Here is a 19,468-nt window from a genome sequence, read left to right on the forward strand (position 1 = left end):
TCACCCATATTCAATAGGCTTATGGAAAAATGTACGTTTGATGAACGAAATTGTTTTCTCATTACGGTCGAATATTATTTTCAAGGTTTCAATTTGATGACCGTTTCTAATTTTGAAAAGATGATTAACTCTCAGTTTAAAAGAAAACAGTATTTTACGGAATAATAGGATTTCGGACATTGACCATCGTTGTACGTTACAAAATGTATTGAGCAACGTTTCGAGGATTAAAATCTATTCTCTTCGTCAGGTAAGAAGACAATTATGTAGTAAATTAGAACTTGAGACAATGGATTACCACTAAAAAGTAAAGAAAAAAGATTTAAAAAAACCAGAGAGCCGATTGGAGTCGAGACAGGAGAAATGTCCAAAATCATACTTTTAATCCTGGTTTAAAACTTCCATCGTCAATAATAAACTTAAAAAAAGGGTTTTATAATTTTCAGTCGTTTATTTATAGAGTTCCTTATGGGAAAATGAATAGTTAATATAAATTATAAAATATTAACAGATAAATTTTAACAATTCGTTAATATCGAGACATTAAAGTTTAAGTTACTGAAGTGAAACATGCAGTTATGATTTGAGACTATATCCTTCTAAGTTTAGCCCCGTGTTAGAGTCTCAGATACGTGGTTGGCAGATCTCGCTAGCGTGCCTCTTAAGAGCCGACCAGAGGTAGTGAACCGTCATTGAGTTGTAGGCTACACAATTTAGCACAAAAACAATGATTTCATAACGTTTTTGTTTTCAATTTTTCTCCTTGTACTCCAAGGGATACATACAAAATTAATTTACCTTAAAAATTAAGCAATCGTGTAACCCCATCGGGCACACGACGCGCTTTTCGGAATCCCGGTGTGTACCCGATTGGGTACACATGGCACTTGTGAAAGATCGAGTGTACCCGTTGTGGTACACGTCGTCGTGAACGTGTTAGGAGCCGGCTGGCGATAGTCAAATGTTCTTGATATTTTCCACCGTGTTAGAAGTGGAGTCTCAGGTGCGCGACCGGCAGATGTAACTACCGGGCCTCTTAAGAGCCGACCAGCGATAGTCAATCGTCCTTAAGGTTTTTCCCATAAGAACAATCTTAGACCTCATGCTAAATTACGCCCGTATCTGTAATCGTAGTATTATAGGAGATCAAACTGTTTTTTAATTTTTTGTAAAGTCGTTACATTTAATCGATGAACAACAAGAAAGTTTGAGACCTTTTCCTGAATAACATATAAAGATATTGAAAGAACTAGAAAACATTTTAACTATATATTTAAAATGAGATATCTTCCATTGATATTCTTCAGTCTAACATCAATATGACCGCCTGCAAAGCTGGCTCATAACTGATCCAACGAAACCAGGCATGTTAATCATATCAGGCCCTTAATAAAGTATTAGTACCTTTTTTGTAAAAAAATATTAAAAATATTGCTTGATTACATTTGCAAAACATTGTATCTATGTGTTTTCTCCACATTCGCCTAAAACGTAAAAAGCGTTTAAGCAATATTAAATAGTATTAGACGCTTTAGTCACATGTTTCAATATTTTTTAAGGTATTAGTGTGAAACCCTTGAAAAATTTGAAGCTGTGTTATGTATGACCTACAGTAACATAATTTTATAGCAAAATTTATTTGCTCTCCCAAAAAGTATTTTGCGGGAATTTTATGTTATTTGAAATGTTTATACATTATAGTTTTTTTTTTACTTTGTTAGGTTGTAATATGCAACTGTTGTATACAGTTTCTTGAATTAATTAATCGAAATAATTAACTGCGTTAGCGACATGAGTATTGAATTTTTGACTTTAACTCCAATTCATTTATTTTTATTACAGCGTCTGGTAATAACGATCTCAGACTTGATTCATGGAATCTGCAGTCATGTTCGTCTGAATAGATAAAAAAATCTGTAAGGAAGAAGCTCAAAACGAAACATTTACATCGTTTCAACATCAGAAGCACCTATAAATAGGTGAAGTGGTAGTCGAATTGTTTTATCAGGTACACAATTGAGTTCAGCTCAAGTTTACCTTCCTCTTAGTGCAACGTCTGGAATCTGACGTCACAGACTTACTCCTGAAATCTGGAGTCATGTTCATCTAAGAGATCCAAAAAAATATGATGACAAAAAAGAAGAAGCTCAAGATGAACTCTTTACATCGTTTTGACTCCAGATACACCGGCTCTACAAACTATAGTTTAATATAGGTAAAGAGGTATTCTTATTGTCTCATCATGTATAAAATTGAGTGCACTACGATGTGATAGACTCGATCTCTAAGCACGGTGGAGCAACCGAGTTTTCTACATATAACGTAGCTATGGTAGGAAGGGTTGATTCAATTGAATTTTGAGTTTAGCTCCAGTTCACCTACCTTCCATTGCAGCGTCTGGTATCTGACACTGTCTCAGACTTGACTCCTGGAATCCGAGCGAAATGGGTAATCAAGATTACCTGAATTCCAACACTTACAAATCACCTCCTTTAGAGATATTACTTGCAAGTTTGCCTTAATCATTCATTCTCAAGTACAGTAGCAATCATTGGCGAGAATATCTATCTTGGTCATGGTTGTGGGTAATGAAAAAGCTCTTTAAAACTTGTATTAGTTGGTTAAATGTGGAATTTAATGTTCATCTGTCTGTTTTCAAGCTCTGCATAGGCTGTACTTTCCGTTGGATCATCGCTAAATTTAGCCTAATCTTTCCTCTTGTACATACTAACTTAAGTTCTTTATACAGCCCAATTACTTGAGGGCAGATTCCCAGGATACAAATCAGTTACTTTTCTAGAAGACTTCTTATAAAGGGATTTTAAAGAATCTTGATTTTCAAGTCGGTATAATAGCATATCTACTCGTAGATATAAATTTACAAATATTTTAGATCTTTCAATTTGGGTTATAATCTACACTATGGTACATTCTACATTTTTATACCAAAATGTCTACAAACATTCAATTATAGTGAATATTTGACTTGCTTGTGTTGAGAAAAGTGTCGTTGTAAAATAATTAAATAATTACCTACATATAAAGAAACAGAACATTACATTTCTTTATATTCTTTACTGTTTTGAGTAGCTGTGTACGAGGTTAGCAGAGCAGGATAAGTGAAGAATTTTTATTATTATGTTCTTAATAGTTTTGTTTTATTAACAGTACTTATATCCAATCCCTATTATTTAGATTATTGTTCTTTGTTTGATTTATATAAGACTTGTAAAGGAAATACTGATTCCTATTGTGCGAGATAAATGCTATTGACTAATTACTGTCAATTTAAACGTAGTAAACTAGTAGTGTTTATTTTGAACGTTGCGCAGGACTATAAATAAGTTGGAATATTGTGATCACTAAAGCAGTTCGAAGTAGCTGGCTCCAAACAGTTGGCTTTCAAGCAGTTGGCTTCCTACTACCTAACAAGTATCTGGCTGACAAATAACTGCCTTACAAGAACAAAGTTTACGAGTAGCTTGCTTCCAAGAGCTTGTCCTACAAGTATCTGGCTTATAAGTAACTGTCTTTCAAAGACATGGTTTACAAGTAGCTTGCTTCAAAGCACTTGTCCTATAAGTACCTGGCTTACAAGTAACTGGCCTCCAAGGACATGGTTTACAAATAACTTGCTTCCAAGCACTTGTCTTACAAGTATCTAGCTTACATGTAACTGGCTACCAAGGAGATGGCTTACAATTAGCTTGATTCCAAGCAGTTGGCTTATAAGTATTTAGCTTACAAGTAACTGGCTTCTAAGGAAACGGTTTAACAAGTAGCTTGCTTCCAAGCGGTTGGTCTAGAAGTACCTGGCTTACAAGTAACTGGCCTCCAAGGACACGGTTTACAAATAACTTGCTTCCAAGCACTTGTCTTACAAGTATATGGCTTACATGTAACTGGCTACCAAGGAGACGGCTTACAAGTAGCTTGCTTCCAAGCAGTTGGCTTATAAGTATTTAGCTTAAAAGTAACTGGCTTCCAAGGAAACGGTTTAACAAGTAGCTTGCTTTCAAGCGGTTGGCCAAGAAGTACCTTGCTTACAAGTAACCGGATTCCCAGGACGCGGTTTGCTAGTATCTTGCTTCCAAGCAGTTAGCTTACAAGTATCAGTCTTACAAGTAACTGGCTTCCCAGGACGCGGTTTGCTAGTATCTTGCTTCCAAGCAGTTAGCCTACAAGTATCAGGCTTACAAGTAACTGGCTTCCCAGGACGCGGTTTGCTAGTATCTTGCTTCCAAGCAGTTAGCCTACAAGTATCAGTCTTACAAGTAACTGGCTTCCTAGGACGCGGTTTGCTAGTATCTTGCTTCCAAGCAGTTGTCATGCAAGTATCAGGCTTACAAGTAACTGGCTTCCAAGGACGCGGTTTGCTAGTATCTTGCTTCCAAGCAGTTGTCATTCAAGTATCAGGCTTACAAGTAACTGGCTTCCAAGGACGCGGTTTGCTAGTATCTTGCTTCCAAGCAGTTGTCATTCAAGTATCAGTCTTACAAATAACTTGCTTCCAAGCACTTGTCTTACAAGTATATGGCTTACATGTAACTGGCTACCAAGGAGACGGCTTACAAGTAGCTTGCTTCCAAGCAGTTGGCTTATAAGTTTTTAGCTTAAAAGTAACTGGCTTCCAAGGAAACGGTTTAACAAGTAGCTTGCTTTCAAGCGGTTGGCCAAGAAGTACCTTGCTTACAAGTAACCGGATTCCCAGGACGCGGTTTTGCTAGTATCTTGCTTCCAAGCAGTTAGCTTACAAGTATCAGTCTTACAAGTAACTGGCTTCCCAGGACGCGGTTTGCTAGTATCTTGCTTCCAAGCAGTTAGCCTACAAGTATCAGGCTTACAAGTAACTGGCTTCCCAGGACGCGGTTTGCTAGTATCTTGCTTCCAAGCAGTTAGCCTACAAGTATCAGTCTTACAAGTAACTGGCTTCCTAGGACGCGGTTTGCTAGTATCTTGCTTCCAAGCAGTTGTCATTCAAGTATCAGGCTTACAAGTAACTGGCTTCCAAGGACGCGATTTGCTAGTATCTTGCTTCCAAGCAGTTGTCATTCAAGTATCAGTCTTACAAGTAACTGGCTTCCAAGGACGCGGTTTGCTAGTATCTTGCTTCCAAGCAGTTGTCATTCAAGTATCAGTCTTACAAGTAACTGGCTTCCCAGGACGCGGTTTGCTAGTATCTTGCTTCCAAGCAGTTGTCATTCAAGTATCAGTCTTACAAGTAACTGGCTTCCAAGGACGCGGTTTGCTAGTATCTTGCTTCCAAGCAGTTGTCATTCAAGTATCAGTCTTACAAGTAACTGGCTTCCCAGGACGCGGTTTGCTAGTATCTTGCTTCCAAGCAGTTGTCATTCAAGTATCAGTCTTACAAGTAACTGGCTTCCTAGGACGCGGTTTGCTAGTATCTTGCTTCCAAGCAGTTGTCATTCAAGTATCAGGCTTACAAGTAACTGGCTTCCAAGGACGCGGTTTGCTAGTATCTTGCTTCCAAGCAGTTGTCATACAAGTATCAGGCTTACAAGTAACTGGCTTCCGGGACGCGGTTTGCTAGTATCTTGCTTCCAAGCAGTTGTCATACAAGTATCAGTCTTACAAGTAACTGGCTTCCAAGGACGCGGTTTGCTAGTATCTTGCTTCCAAGCATTTGACCTACAAGTATCTGGATTATAAGTAACTGGCTTCCAAGAACACATTTTATAAGTAGCTTGCTTCCAAGCAGTTGTCATACACGTATCTGACTTACAAGTAACCGGCTTCCCAGGACGCGGTTTTCTAGTAGCTTGCTTCCAAGCAGTTAGCCTACAAGTATCAGTCTTACAAGTAACTGGCTTCCCAGGACGTGGTTTTCTAGTAGCTTGCTTCCAAGCAGTTAGCCTACAAGTATCAGGCTTACAAGTAACTGGCTTCCAGGAGTAGCAGCTTCCAAGCAGTTAGCCTACAAGTATCAGTCTTACAAGTAACTGGCTTCCTAGGACGCGGTTTGCTAGTATCTTGCTTCCAAGTAGTTGGCTTACAAGTATTTAGCTTACAATTAACTTCCAAGGACAACGGTTTACAGGTAGATTGCTTCCAAGCAGTTAGTTGGTTTCCAAGTGCTAACTTACATGTAGCTTACAAGTATCTGGCTTACAAGCAACTGTTACAGAAAAATATATTACCAAATATGTAGAGTCCCTAAGGATAGTTGAAGTTCATTGTACAAACCCCACATATTCGTTTTACTATAGGAAAAAGTTCAGTATTGTTAGGGATGTAACATTTCTTAACACACTTTTTGTTTTACTTGAAGTATTTATGAACAACAGATTATTTCATATGATCTGTCAACAATTTCAGATTAAACTAAATATCTATCAATTTCAACAATTACATAATCGAAAATATATCACAAGAATAATAAGCTCCTTTTAGTAATTATAGTATCTAAATACTGTGGTTAACACTCTTGTCTGAAGACATTTAACACGGTCTAAATAGATTTTCGGTCATATATTCAAATCTAATGTAGCCATGGAGGATTTTAGTTAATCTAAAATCTCCATATAGGCTGAATTTGGTATAACTAAGAATTTTTAGAAATTGCCTTTACAATACGATAGTACTAAGATAGTATAATATCGTACTTTCTAGAGTTATTTATAATTTTATATTAAAATTACCCTTAGTTTCCAAAAATATGTTTTCGAATTGCACACAGTTTTAATTGAATTCAGTAATAATTTGAACTTTTGGTGAATTTTTATTCAATTTTATAACCAATAATGTTATAACTCATTCAAATGTGGATTGCAGGCTCATCCCGACATTTAGTCTGCGATCTTAAAAAAGGTCATCTCTATCTCGTCTTGCTTGGAGGAATTGTGCTTTGGCAGGAAGCAATAATGTTTCTTGCATCAAAGCATTTGGTCCATTCTCTTTTTCCTTCTCTTTCACGAGATGACAGAAGAATTTAAGCAGCCTGTGGTCTTATGAAGTAACACGAAACCAACCATAAACTTTGACTCAAGCATGTTGGAAACTCTGTTTATTCAGCCAAATTGTCTTAAATAGTGTGAAATATACGTTTTTGAGATGGTGGGCAGAGGTAAACCGCGATAATTAGTTTCATAAAATCCGCAAAACAAATATTTTAAAACTTTGAAACCCTAGTTTTATCATTTTTGTCACCATAACGATTGTTTGCCTATTGTGGTTGGGAGCCATGGGTAAGGATTCGCAAATTGTTATTTACTCTTTCATTTAAACTTTTTTAATTAAACTATATTTAAAATTAGATACAGGAGAATTTTTGATTATGCCTTTGCAAAAGCTTTTCTATCCAAGTACATGAAAAAGTCTTCGAAGATGTAAATAATTCGGGAATTCAGAATGTTTTATAATTTGATAAATCCATTTAATTCTTTGAGGAGATATTCCATAATTCCATAATTAGTTAAGTACCATTTCCTCCAAGAAAACATATATGTTGATACTTCAGAAATGTCCACTGCTACTTAAGATCCGCTGCTGGACTGATGGTTTAGGTAGATTTCAAAATATATGTGAGTCCAAGTTGTAGGGTAAACTTTGAAGTTCTTATTGAGAATTTGGTCTCCGATGTACCATTTAATACTGTTTTGTTTTTGCCGAAAAGAATGGTGCAATCAAAATTAAGAATGGTTCAACCATTTTGAGAAACCTTACTTTAAGAGGAAAATTGGAAGTTCTGATTAGGAGATAGGTATGTAACAAAATGTGTATTTATTAATATTTTTAATGTGCACTAAACAGTTTAGTTTTGATCCCCACTACTATTATTATGTAAAAACAAATTAAATTAGATTTTATATAACTGGCTTATTTCGTTAAGGTTTTAAGAAGTATATAAAGCATCAATGAGAAGAAACGGCCACTTCCACAGTTCTTGAGTTATACCAATAACACGTTATATGTTTACTGTTTATGCCCCGGAAGATTTCAAAAGTTATTTTTAATGGATCAAAATTGTTAGTACAGCCCGTTCTCTTGCACGTTTCTCTACAATTTCAAAATAATAACTATTCTATTAAATAATTTAAATCGGAGAGCTTTTGAATTCACACATTTTTATCAATATTGAGATCTCTTTATGCAATTGAGATGTACTTGCAATTATTTAGGTATGTTTTAAATGATTAGAGCTATTAAAATAAAATACCTTCTAAATTTTCAATATTTCAATATCATTTAGACAGCCATTAAATATTTAATGTGTAAATTTTCTTATAAACCTACTAATGCATCTTTACTCTAGTATTTAACGCTTTACGGGTAATGTATTGTCATCTTGACTATGCTGGGAGGTATATTAATATAATTTCAACGTGTTTACTAAACAAAACCATGTAAAATGTGTAAATTTTGGTTTTTGAATGAAGAATTAATTATTTTAATATTTTAAAACTTCAAAAAATGGATCGAATAAAAAATTTATGAAGGCTGAATGTTGAGTTCAGCTCAAGTTTACCTTCCTTTTAGTGCAACGTCTGGAATCTAACGCTGTCACAGACGTGACTCCTGAAATCCGGAGTCATGTTTCATCTGAGACATCCAAAAAAGGTGGTGACAAAGGAGCTCAAGATGAACTCTTTACATCGTTTTGACTTCAGAGACACTGGGTCCACAAACTATAGTGTAATATAGGTAAAGAGGTATTCTTATTGTATTCAATTGAGTGCACTACGATGTTTTAGACACAATCTCTAAGCACGATGGAGTAGCTGAGTTTACTACACATAACGTAGCTAGGGTGGTAAAGGTTGATTCAATGTAAATGTTGAGTTTAGTTCCAGTTCACCTTCCTTTGCGGCGTCTGGAATCTGACGCTGTTACAGACTTGACTCCTGGAATCTGGAGTTATATTTGTACGAAGAGATCCAAAGAACGAATGAATCAAGTGTTTTTGTGTGAAGAGAGACCTTTTCAGAGCACTGCACTAAGAGGAAGGTGAACTAGACCTAAACTCAAAATTTGAATTGAATGAACCTTTCTCACCAATAGCTACGTAATGTGTTGAATACTGATGATCATGGATCTTTTGCGTTATACGACCTCATTCCTTAAAACGTTTTCTACGTTTACTAAGAGTGGTTGTCTGATGCATTAATGCTATGAACACATTTTAGACCTGTATTACATCAATACATGAAAGTAGATAAGCAGTAACCATTGTTCCTTATCTTATCACAGAATCCGGTTTTATCTGCTATTGGCGCAAGTCCCGGTCTACCTATGCAGTCAAAGTGTCTTGTACTCAACCTAACCTAACCCAACCTTCTTTAAACGTAGAAAACGTTTAAAGAAATAAGGTCGTATAACGCAAAAGACCCATGATCACAATGGAGAAATATTAATAGTCTAAATAAAATGTTAGATCTACAAACTAGTAAAATTTTATTCAGAATTTTATCTCATTTGAAAATATTTTTGATCTAACAATAAAATAATGTTTTCATTAAATAACTGTTCAAGAATTGCTTCCATTAAAAAACATCAAATAAAAATCTAACTTTAAAATAAAATGGAGTTTTAAATTTAATTATATTTAGAATTTATTACTTACAAGCAGTAACGGGGTTTTTAAGTTGAGTGTTTGTCTCCAAAAATATCTTACAACCTTGGATTCTTGTCTGTTAGAAGTATATCCTCCTACTTTGTTGGTATGTGTACGTATTCTAAAATAACTTACGATGTAAAATACATACACTAAGGAAATTAGGGAAAGATTTACAGAAACGTCGCCTGTATTCAGCAAAACTTTATTTCTTTACACAATTAATTATAGTTACATACTAGAACAAAACAAGAACTCGTTCACATGCATTCTCTCGAGGTGTGACAATTCAATCACCAACACAATCAAACCTTGACATTCTCAATAAATAAAGTAGGACAATGCAGGTACAGTATTAATAAATTAATCTATAACAAAGAGTAAAAAGTTATAAAAATAAAAATATTTACAATATTGGGTATAATAGCTAAAAGTTTTTCTCCTGTAGGAAATAAAAACATTTCAAGTAAAATAAATCGTACTTATATTTTACTCTGTATAAAAATATAGAACCTAAATAAGTTATACATTAATTTCATATGCGTAATTTTACAAAAATACATGTTTTAACTTACATTTTATAATTTTTAGTACTTATGATATACAGGTATTATATAATTCTAAAAAGTTTCAAACGTATTCTGGAACTTTTAAAGCAATGATATAAATGTTTTCTCAATTAAAAACATTACTTTGGCCTCACAACATAATTATAATTAAATACATAAAATATCAGCTCCTAAAAGGTTCTTGAAAGCCTGTAGTATTTTCAGGTTAAACAGTTTTTTGAATCCGTTTTTTTATTCGAGATGTACAAAAATGTTTTAAATTCGTTGTCATAGCTATGAGGTAAACTAATAAAACAATTTAGTCATGTCTTAAAATAAATTTGAATAACATATGTTATTATCACCTGTAGGAGAAAATATGGCGTTTTCGCCTTGGGTTGGAGAAACGCAAAGTAAATTTTACAACATAACATTAATAATATCATTTTTATACTAAACTATAATTTCTATCTACTCGGATGGAGAACGCAATTCTGAACTACAATACCTAATAAAGATCTGCACCCAGAAATAAGAAACTTTATTTACAAATTAATAACACTAACAAGTATGAATGTAGAATTCATTGTTATAAAAACAAAATTGAATACAGGTTTAATACCTTTTCGGTTTTGACACCAATTTCTCAACTAATAAATCAATATCAGGAATGCTTTATTTGATAATTTATTTTTCAAACAAACAAAATATTCAGTTTTTTACTTGTTTGGTTAAACAAAATAATACTGTTTGAAAGAAATACAGACAGTAATGTTTTCTTTGAAATAAGGATGAGCTTGTTCATAATCAAATGAAAAATCTATGCTTGACCATTTCTAAGATTGTGAACAGATATATATATGTTGTGAATGTTGCACCTTACAAAATTAAGAACACATTTTCCAAGTTGCCATTTCCAGAAGAAACGTTCCTTTTGGCCATGGCTACTTGTAAACATTAGGCCTTGTTCATTTTAAAATGTATTCTTAAAATTTTATGTTACGGAGACCTCTTGCTCTTTATTACCATCACAAAACATTCCTCAATCAAAATGATATTTTCAAGTTTAATTGCTGTATAAAGGGTGTCAACAGTATATTTTCTATATTTTTCTTGCTCTTTGACATTTTTTTCTGCTGGAAAAATAAAATACCTATATTTACAACAAGGGGTTGTCCTTGGTTGTGGCTGGTTGCCAAAGGAACGTTTCTCGGTTTAGTTTCGACCCCAGGAACTCCACGCGTAAGAGTTTCGCTTCCGCCCCATGTTGCAGATCTTGAAATGGCACAGCGACATATCTGTTATAACACAATGAAAATATAATAATATTTATTTCAACTTAATTAGTATTTAATGTAATCTACTGATATTGCAAAAAACTTATAACGTGGTAGGAGTGTGCAAAAGAATGTGTGTAACAGGTTCAATGCAGAATTTCTAATCTGTAGCTCATTTCATTATTGACAGACTAGCAGTTGTCCGCGGCTCCGCACGTAATTCCATATTAAAAAACAAGGACACCATGAGCGCATTCTTTTTAAGTGGTAACCCAAACAATCCTGGGATGAGTGATAGTCACTGTAAAATATCCAAATCTCTTGATCCATTTTTGATAAAAGTTTTCAAGATGGAGTCCTCAATTCAGAAAGCCTTATTAGGAACCTCTGAAATGTCTATAATTCCATATTGAAAAACATACTATGGGCACATTCTTTTTAAGTGGTATCCCAAACAATCCTGAGATTAGTGATAGTCTATCAGATACAAAATCTTTTGATCCATATTTGGTTGTTTTTCAAGATGGGGTCCTGAATTCAGAAAGCGTTTTTAAGAACCTCTGAAATGTCTATAATTCCATATTGAGAAACATACTATGGGCACATTATTTTTAAATGGTATCCCAAACAACCGTGGGATAAGTGATAGTAACTGTAAAATATCCAAATCTCTTGATCCATTTTTGATAAAAGTTTTCAAGATAGGGTTCTGAAGTCGGAGAGTGAGACTGTTTTTAAGTACCTCTGAAATGTCTCAAATTTCTCTCCGACATTCCATAAGTAGCTTCACCGACTTCAGTAACAATTACACTATTTTAGGCCGGTGTGGGGGAATCCTGTCTCTAAGGAGACTAAAGTAGTTTGCTTTTCAGTTAACACATAACAGATGGCATTTTACTGTGGTTGGCTAAAGTCCTAATAAACGTAAACCCAAATGAAGAAAAGCTTCTTTACTGACTGACAGATTAATAATAACAAACGATTACTACTTATTATTTTTGACTTTGACAGGTGATTAAAAACACATTTAGTATCTGCTCATTAAGCCAAGTCCAGAAATACAAAGGACAATCAACGTAGAAATAGAAAGTTTATTTTTTATTATTTATGTTGTAAAAGTAATTCACCAAGGAATGTACCATCCGAACTCCGCTCGACTCAGTAATCCATTGTGTTAATTAATCAGATGTGTTCAAGTATGAAAGCGCTGAGACGTTTCAAGTGAAAGAAAAACAATAACTACGGGCGAATCTCTTAATTAATATTAGAGTAAGGTTAGGAGTTCGACATCATTTTGTTCTTGTTTAATTTGACAAACTGAACAAAGAGCTGCATAACTCACTAAAGATTTCCTCCACCAGGTCGGTCTGCACGCTGCTGTGCGCTTCTTCTCGGAACTATGTCCAACATTTCTCTTAATCCTCTCCATTAAATACTGTTTGTAACAACATAGTTTTTAAATTTTCAAACCTTTCAAAGTACCCATTTTTCTGTTCCCTTGATTTTATTACTCTCCATGGTCTTTTGTATATTAAATTTGTAATAAAAACGAATGTGCCAATCACAAATCCTTATAGTAATGTATGTGGTTATGAGAATTTTAACATTACTGTGGAAAAAGTGAACAATAAAAATTAACTCCCCCATAGTTCCAATAATAGGGCAGCAGGAAATACCAGAAATATGCCGACAACTTCTACAGTTCTCAAATTCTTGGGATTATGTGGGTTGAACATTCTAGTTAGTACTCGGTCAATTTAACTTCATTTGGGAATCTTTCACTTTAAACGTTCTAGTACTCTGTCATTTTAAGCATTCTAATACCCTGTTACTTTTAACATTCTAGTACTCTGTCGCTTTAAACATTCTAGTACTCTGTCATTTTAAAACACTCTAATATTCGGTCGCTTTAAACGCTCTAGTACTCTGTCAATTTAAACATTCTAGTACTCTGTCACTTTAAGCATTCTAGTAATCTATCACTTTAAACATTCTAGTAATCTTTCACTTTAAGAATTATAGTAATCTATCACTTTAAACATTCTAGTACCCTGTCACTTTAAACATTCTAGTAATCTATCACTTAATCATTCTAGTGATCTGTTATTTTAAACATTCTAGTACTCTGTCACTTTAAACATTCTAGTACTCTGTCACTTTAAACATTCTAGTGATCTGTCAATTTAAACATTCTAGTACTCTGTCACTTTAAGCATTCTAGTAATCTATCACTTTAAACATTCTAGTAATCTTTCACTTTAAGAATTATAGTAATCTATCACTTTAAACATTCTAGTACCCTGTCACTTTAAACATTCTAGTACTCGGTCGCTTTAAACATTCTAGTGATCTGTCACTTTAAACATTCTAGTACTCTGTCACTTTAAGCATTCTAGTAATCTATCACTTTAAACATTCTAGTACTCTGTCACTTTAAGAATTATAGTAATCTATCACTTTAAACATTCTAGTACTCTGTCAATTTAAACATTCTAGTACTCTGTCACTTTAAGCATTCTAGTCATCTATCACTTTAAACATTCTAGTACTCTGTCACTTTAAACATTCTAGTACCCTGTCACTTTAAACATTCTAGTACTCTGTCACTTTAAACATTCTAGTGATCTGTCATTTTAAACATTCTAGTGTCCAGTCACTTAAACTCATATGTGCCCATAGTTCCTAAATCGAGGCAGCAGGAAACCCCAGAAATTTGCCGACGCCTTTTAAAGTCGCTTGTAAAATTTTGGCTTTATATAAGATAATAATATCCATTTATGAATATTTATACACAAGTTTACATAAAGCTCAAACTATTGTATTAAAAATTGGGTTTCACTGACGAGCAGCCTTTGAACAACGTAGAAAATTAGTTACAAGTTCAAAAAAAAATTGTATAATTCTAAACTCGTATACATTTAATATGACAATTTATACTCGACGTTCTTCACGAATTTGTATTTTAGAAGAGGAACTTGTATATTTAAACCGTGATACACCTAATCAAAAAATAAAATAATTTTTATGAAATGGCCTTTGGCAACATGCTTACAAAACTATACATCCACACTATTTGTATACGTGTATTCTTTAAGACTTGGTAACTTCAAAAATGTGTGTTCTTCATGTTCAAACATTTGCACGGTCAAACCAACAAGCGTATTTTGAATCAATCACGGGTGACCTAGAGGTTGACTTGCAAATGAGCCGAGGGCATTTCTATCAAGGGCACTCCACATACACTGAAGTACCAGGTCAACCGCACAATCACGAGGATAATACTCACTGAATGTCTTTTATATTTAGGATAATAGTCAAATCACAACAAAGAGGAACAATGCTGTAAATCTTCAAAGACAGTTGTAAAACTTTATGTACTATGTTTTAAAACTCAACCATGTTGATTTTTTATGGGTACTGAAGCATCTCGAATACGTACAAGTATGCAATATTTTTAAACCTGGCTGAAATTTTATTTAATTATTTACAGAATTTCGAAAAACGTTTTTACGCTAATGATCAAGAACGTAGCCAGGACAGATTTGGGGGGTCCAGACAGCTGATATTTTCCTGTACAGAGGGTAAGGCCCCATTTTGTTCCTTAAAAAGTTCTTGCCTGTTTCTTTGTTGAGAACGATATTTCAGCAGAACATGTCAGTAGTACTGATTAAAAAAAATAATAATAACAATCGTTTACTAAAATCGTAATTGATAAAATTGAACATTTGGGTGGTCCGGACCGCTTGGACCCTCTCGCTGGCTACGTCTTTGGGTAAAGACGAGAAGTGCTTCTTTGCATAAATTTTGTAATTTACAATGGATATTTGAACAAATAACAAGATTCCGGACACTTTTTTTAAATTCAAACACTTCTTTTCGAGGATTTGGATCAATCCTGAGGTGTAAAACCGTAAGACGTAAGGTTAAACGAGCACAAAATCTTAAGTTTGCAATATATTTGCTTCTTTAACCTTTTGTCTGCAGGTTTTTTTACACCTGAAGAAGGAGATGGATGCCAACCATTGAAACGTTGAAATTTTGGGGCCCTCTTGAACCCCATAGCTGGCTACGTCCCTGCTAATGATCATAGTTGTTTATTGGCTTAATTAGCACAGGTACAAATTACAAGAGCCACCCATATTCATAAGGTTACATGTAACAAGTATACCACAAAGTGAATTTTTTGGAGCCAGCACTTCCCTTATTTTTAACCCAGCCATATGCTGATAAGCACAGTAATGCGCTGCATACTCATATACCAATACTTTACCAGTTCGATACTTATTTATACTTAGTATTAAGGATGTTGGCTTTTCTTCTCTAGAACAAGTTAAGCTAGAAATCTATCGCCGTTTTAGGTTAAGTTACTCTTAAGAGCGAAGTGAATGTACATTATTACTGTAAAGGATACTTACAACTGCCTCTTTTGTCCTTTATGAATTCATCCTTGTCTTGCAGGGCCAAGAGGGGTAGCCTGCCCTGGAGGGGAAGAGGAACTGGTAACTCTTCTCCTTCCCCCACTCCTTCCTCCAATTCTGCCAATCGTTGGCGCTGCTGTTGTTGCAATGCTGCCAACTGTAGCAGTTCATACATGCCGGCCATCTTGCGCAATTCGTTGCTTGACCCCTCGTTGGCCTGAATAAAATAAAGTAACTTATTTTTACATCCTTTTTCATAAGATTTCAAAAAATACGAGTAAAATATAGCAACTTGATGGAAAAACTGAAACTACATTTTCATTTTATTGTAACTTTTAATTATGCAATAAATAAAAAAAAATTGAAGGCCTATATTGTAATTGAAATAATGCATTGTCACTTAGATAGTATGACTGAAAAGTCAGAGCGAAGTAAAATCTAAGGCAGCCTAAAAAATTAGGAAAAGCTAGCTTCAACTACGATTTGTCATTTACTCCTTACTATTTATTTCGCGTATTAATATTATTTTCATATTCTTGTTTAAATTCTTCATTTTCAATTTTTAACTTGCCTTCATTCAAGAAACAATAAACTTTATTGAATGAACATGAATTTTCTTCTTAGTTTTTTTAATTACCTGGTTCAGACGGATTCGAAACATTGATAGAAAAATTAAAATTTCGGATGTTTTGGCAGCGCTGTGTACATTCATATTCAGCCAAAAGATATTAAACTGAACTGGTAGACCCAGTGGTTATATTGATTTGGTATGTTTGATTTGATTGGTCTACGAATTTTCATGGGAAACAAGACGTTCGTGAATACGTCATTTCAGGGTAAGAACAAAATTAGAACACAGCAGTCTCAAATCAAACATACAATAGAGCAGGGCCGTGCGCAGAATTTTATTTAGGGGGGGGGGGGTTCTATACTTATTTTATGAAATAAAAAAGAAGAAACTTAAATAAGTAATAGATTAAAAATTAATACTTATGGAAAATGAGTTTATTATAAAATTGTAAAACTACATACTTTTAATACATTTGTAACTCATTCTTTAAACAAAGTAAAAACTTTTTCAAATAAAAACATATGTGATTTATTCTTTCAATAAGTTGATGCGTCGAGGTACAGAAAAAAATTCATCTAATACTGAGTTCACATCTACTTCAATGTCTCGATGAATGTTCAGTGATGCCAATCCGTTCAATCGATTTTCACTCATGGTAGAACGCAAATAATTTTTCAACCTGCGTAATGTTGAGAAAGAGCGTTCGTTTGTCGAATTTGTTACTGGTAGTACAGCCATTACCCTCCGTCGCTCTATCGCTCTGGTCCGCGCATGCGCGCTCCGTTTTTGGTCCCGCGCGACCAATTGTGTAGCGCGTCGGAGTTCCAATTTTTAAACAGTATATAACACAAATCAGGCGGAAAGCGCGCGCAATCAAACGATTGGAAATATTTGCGCGCGCTTGCGCGTAAACTGACGGCGCAATAGAGCACAATTAAACTGATATATGGAAACAATATGATATATCCCAATCTTCAAGGGGGGGGGGGTTTGAACCCCCAAACCCCCCCCCATGCGCACGGGCCTGCAATAGAGTCCAAAAGCGCTGAAGAACTCACAAACATTCCATACTGTAATCAAAGGATAGTTATATATACTTAGAAATAATCAAGAAAGAATATAACTTCAACGAAGAGACAACATTAGATTATCAAAAAGTTGGTGTATTTGTGATGGTCATCCTATTGATCGCATATTGATTGAGCTCCAGCCAGTAATGATCAAGCTCCGCCCCATATGTTCACCTGTATAAGTGGATGTGTATCACTGTGTGGTTTTGTGCGTGCGCGTGCGCGCGTGTGTGTGTGTGTGTGTGTGTGTGTGTGTTGTGTGTGTGTGTGTGTGTGTGTGTGTGTGTGTGTGTGTGTGTGTTCATAGTCTTTCGATTGAAGATGTATTTCGACAGTGAGACGAAAATAGCTCAAAATGTGCTAATAATGTAATTATTCAGCAAGCCTAGATGATGTTCCGCATTTTCTTTTTGAACAAGAAGTGTAAAATTTATTTACAAATTTTGGAAAATAGTGGATATTGCTAACAATTATGCATGTTATATTAATGATTTTCTTCACAGAAATTCATCAACATTCGGTATTTTGTTTTATTAGCAATTACATTGATATTAGGCTAATAGGCCAGTACTAATGTGAACTAGCCGTTTTTGTAAGAAAGCTCAAAATATTAGAATAAGTACAATTAATTTTATTTAATATATTTTATGTTTACTTTTTAAATGTATAATTTTATCTTAAATTAACATTAAAACATTAAATAAACTTTTTCTTTTTTTTTAGTTTGTGACCAAAATAAATATTATCCTTGCTGGCTACCACATTGAGTTTCAGGCACTCCATCAGTACACTATATCAGTTGTTTCAATGCAATATTATTTTCCAGGATTATAAAGTATTATGCAGCCTTCCACATAGAAAGGCAAGAGAAAGAGTGGAAAACTTGATTACTCAATTTATTTGTTTAATTAAGGACATAATTCCCTCAGTTCTAGGAAATTGGGTCTTAAGAAATTGAGTCGACCGCAAGAAAAGGTATAAGGGTTGAACTTAATTTCAAATTAATTGTTCCTCGGTAACTAAAAGAAACCACTTTTAATTCGTAATGATCCATGTTTTGTCTGTCGTTGATTATGTGGAGCAATTACTACTCCTCAACTTGGCAATGGAAGTAAGTTACTTTCGAGGGATGAGACCGCACCTTAATAAGCCAGACTTATGAAAACATTTCCTCTAAGGCGAAACAATGAACCGTTCCGCACCGTCCAGTTTGTAATTAAAGGATCCAATTCCCCTACTTCCCCCTCTTCCCCTTAAAATTCCCCCTCTCCTGGACTGATTGCTTCATCACTTGAATCATAAACACCTCATACTGGGCGTTTTATTACTCGGGAGGACTTTTATGGTAATGTCTGGTTTAAAAAAAAATTAACACTTAAAACCGACAAATTCCACTTTTCACTTTTAGGATCGTGCTTTACGATGTTTTGTTAGTTTCATAAAGTTTCTGACCTTTTTGTAATTAATTCCATTAAGTGTAGCTCGCTTTGAAATTAATACATTACGAATCATTATACTTGTATTTCTTTGGATTTTTGATTTAATATAAAAAAATATTTAATATACAGGGTGTTCACAAAGCGTGTCAAACTTCTGTGGCTGATAGTATTCATCATTTCAAACAAAATAGATCGTCTAAACATAGGTCTATAAATTTGTCGTTCAACCGCTAGCCACCATTTTTTATTTAAAAAAAGGTTATCGCTAAATACTAGTTAAGCTAAATAAACCAAATTTTGCACATAGGTTTGAATATATAAGAGGAAGGTTTCTAAAAAATAATTGCTTTATTTTATTTAATATTAAGAAAATGGTGTCAGTTAACAATTTTTAAGTCAACTTTAAAAAAACTTTTACTTTTAAAAAACCTCGTATAGTTATATAAAATTGACAAGATACCAACTATTTGAAGAATTTCATTATACTTCCTAAGGTACTTTTTTCAACAAAATCTGTCAACGCATAAGCGAGCACGACTGCTTTAAAGATACCAAGCCGGAAGCAGCAAACATT

At 34.3% G+C, this 19,468-nt stretch overlaps 1 protein-coding gene across 1 annotated transcript in view; it reads right to left on the reverse strand.

The window, feature by feature from the left end:
• Window positions 1–9,759: 9,759 nt before the first annotated feature.
• LOC124366258 overlaps window positions 9,760–19,468 on the reverse strand; it is an 85,340-nt gene continuing 75,631 nt past the window's right edge. Inside the window, exons 4-5 of the mRNA XM_046822654.1 lie at window positions 15,812–16,031; window positions 9,760–11,417 (exon numbers count right to left, since the gene is read on the reverse strand). Of these exons, the coding sequence (XP_046678610.1) occupies window positions 11,335–11,417; window positions 15,812–16,031 (303 nt within the window). The 3' untranslated portion in view covers window positions 9,760–11,334. The remainder of the gene's footprint in view (window positions 11,418–15,811; window positions 16,032–19,468) is intronic.

The sequence above is a fragment of the Homalodisca vitripennis genome, chromosome 7 (genome assembly GCF_021130785.1).
Source record: "Homalodisca vitripennis isolate AUS2020 chromosome 7, UT_GWSS_2.1, whole genome shotgun sequence".
Classification (NCBI taxonomy): domain Eukaryota; kingdom Metazoa; phylum Arthropoda; class Insecta; order Hemiptera; family Cicadellidae; genus Homalodisca; species Homalodisca vitripennis.